Genomic DNA, 2,650 nt, shown 5'->3' on the forward strand with positions numbered 1-2,650 from the left:
GAATATATTTTTTAAAAATGGTTACATGTGGACAAAGATAGATGTAAGGATAGTGACTTGTTTGTAGCATTGTTTGCAGCACAAAACTTTAAAACCGAAATGTTCATTATGCAAGAGGTAATTTATAGTACATCCTTACTGGGGAATGCTGTGCATCTGTTAAAAAGTGTTAGATCTCTGTGTTCTGAAAAAGCTCCAAGCGCTATTAAGTGAAAAAAAGAAAGCTAAGAAACAAAACATATGGCACAATCCCGTAAATGCTGAATTGTTACATCTTTTAAATGCTGTACACATATATTTGCATTTGTATATATGTAATAATAATTATCACTGAGTTGCATTGTCCTAAACATGTTACAAAAATGACCCATAATCCCCATTATCCCATTCTGCAGGTGAGGAAACAGAGGCACAAAGTTAAGTAACTTTTGCCAGATGAGATTCAAACCCAGGCATTGTGACTCCTGAATAACCATTAAGCTACACAGAGAAAGAAAACTGGAAGGATGCATATCGTTGAAGGTACTTATGCTGGGAAGGGAAATTTGCAAGTTTTTCATAGATGTTTCTATATTGCTTGAATCTTTTACAAAATGTGTTTATTGTTTACTTACGTATTTTTAAAGGGGAAAATAGTTTGGTGAGGGACTTATTTTTGGTCCATTATGTAAAGAAATTTTAAAATAATTCGTAAGTAAGGCCAAAAAAATGGAGAACTTTTTCCTTCAGATATTTTCCTCTCCTTAAATTGTATAAGAAGTTTGAGGTTTTTGTGTTATCTCTTATCTTTAAATTTTAAAATATTGCATGGGTGAGCCCCTTATTGATTTTGTGTTCATAGATAACCTAGTTAAATATTAAGTGTCAATAATCACGATCTCAGCTGTAGTTATAAAGTAAGGATCCACACACCTCCTAACAGTTCCTTGAAAATGGAGCTGTCTTGGAATGTAGTCTTTTCTGTGCTCCTCCTAAGTTTTCCATGCTGGGGGGCAGACTGGGAATCTGATAGAAATTTCATTTCCGCCGCTGGTCCTCTAACCAATGACTTACTGCACGGCCTGAGCAGTCCACTGGGAAACCAGGGTTCTGATTTTGTAGCAGGGGACAAGGACATTTATGTATGTCGCCAGCCACTGCCCTCTGTCCTGCCAGAGTACTTCAGCAGTCTTCATGACAGTGAGATCACCCATTATAAAGTATTTCTGTCATGGGCACAACTTCTCCCAGCAGGAAGCGCCAAGAACCCAGACGAGAAAACAGTGCAGTGCTACCGGCGGCTCCTTGAGGCCCTGGAGACTGCAGGGCTTCAGCCCATGGTCGTGCTGCACCACCAGAGCCTCCCTGCCAGCACGGTCCAGAGCAGGGACGTCTTCGCTGATCTCTTCGCAGATTATGCCACATTTGCCTTCCACTCCTTTGGGGACCTAGCTGGGATCTGGTTCACCTTTAGTGACTTGGAAGGCGTGATAATGGAGCTTCCCCACCAGGAATCAAGAGCTTCACGTCTCCAGACCCTCGCTGATGCCCACAGAAAAGCTTATACGATTTACCACGAAAAATATGCCTCTCAGGGTAAGTACACGTCTTGGCCCTGGTGGCTGACACACCTGCAGCCTTCATCACCCACCCGCCCCTACCCTCTTGAAAGCAGGATTTGGCGTTTCTTCCCACTCACTGGCAGAGGTCCTGTCCTATCTATACATCACTGAGAAGTTGGTACGGTAGTGATTTCCCCACCGAGATGGGAAGGGGTGGCTTACATTGCATAATGCTTTGCCCATCCTTGAGTGGTGCAACCCCTGATGGCCTTTCTGTCCTTCCCTTCCACTGTCCTGCCTCCCTGACTCTGCCAAGGCTTCAAGGCTGCAGGTGCTTCTCCCTCAGCTGCCTTTGCCTTAGGAAGAGCAGCTAACCGTTCTGGTTGGAGCTCACGTTCCAGCAGGACAGACAGACAAATTCAAGATAAAATAATGATATACGGACGGGTGGTGAGACGAGCGTAACTATAACTGTTCGTATTCCTGCTTCATAGGTGACTTGAGGCTCTGATTCAGTAGGTCTAGGCAGAACCAGGATATTTGCGATTTTAATTAATTCCCTAAGTGAATGTTAGGTACACCCATTTTAAGAACCAATTTTGGATTACATATGCTTTCTTATTTTTATTATATACTGTATATATATTTGTATATATATAGTTTATAATATATATGCATACTTGTATATTCTGTGTTTTAAACTTAACATATTTTATGAGTATCTTCTCATTTAATTAAAAACTTTTTGAAAGCGTGATCTTCAGTGGTCTTATAGGTTCCCAACATATGAATGGATCATAAAGTTTAAAATATTTCTCTAATTCTTATGTGTTTATTCTAATTTTCACTATTACAACTATTATGTTGCAATAAACAATCCTATATATAAATTCTTGACCACTTCTGATAAATTCTTTCTGATAGGTTCTTTGCATTGAAATTACTGGGTGCAAAGATCTGCATTCTTTAAGACCGTAAAGCATGGTGCTAAATTATTTTCCAGAAAAATTATAATAATTTGTATCAATAGTTATAAAATTAGTCTTCTGACCCCATTCTGCCAGTTTTAAATGCTATAATTATTTTTATTGTTACTAATTTGACAGCTG

The 2,650-nt window shown here is 39.6% G+C and overlaps 1 protein-coding gene across 1 annotated transcript in view; it reads left to right on the forward strand.

Annotated features, from left to right (window-relative positions):
• The first annotated feature begins 932 nt into the window (after nt 1-932).
• LCT (lactase) overlaps nt 933-2,650 on the forward strand; it is a 45,305-nt gene continuing 43,587 nt past the window's right edge. The window contains exon 1 of the mRNA XM_012650517.1: nt 933-1,575. Within this exon, the coding sequence (XP_012505971.1) occupies nt 933-1,575 (643 nt within the window). The remainder of the gene's footprint in view (nt 1,576-2,650) is intronic.

Source organism: Propithecus coquereli, unplaced genomic scaffold, assembly GCF_000956105.1.
Source record: "Propithecus coquereli isolate 6110/MARCELLA unplaced genomic scaffold, Pcoq_1.0 Scaffold33, whole genome shotgun sequence".
Classification (NCBI taxonomy): Eukaryota; Metazoa; Chordata; class Mammalia; order Primates; family Indriidae; genus Propithecus; species Propithecus coquereli.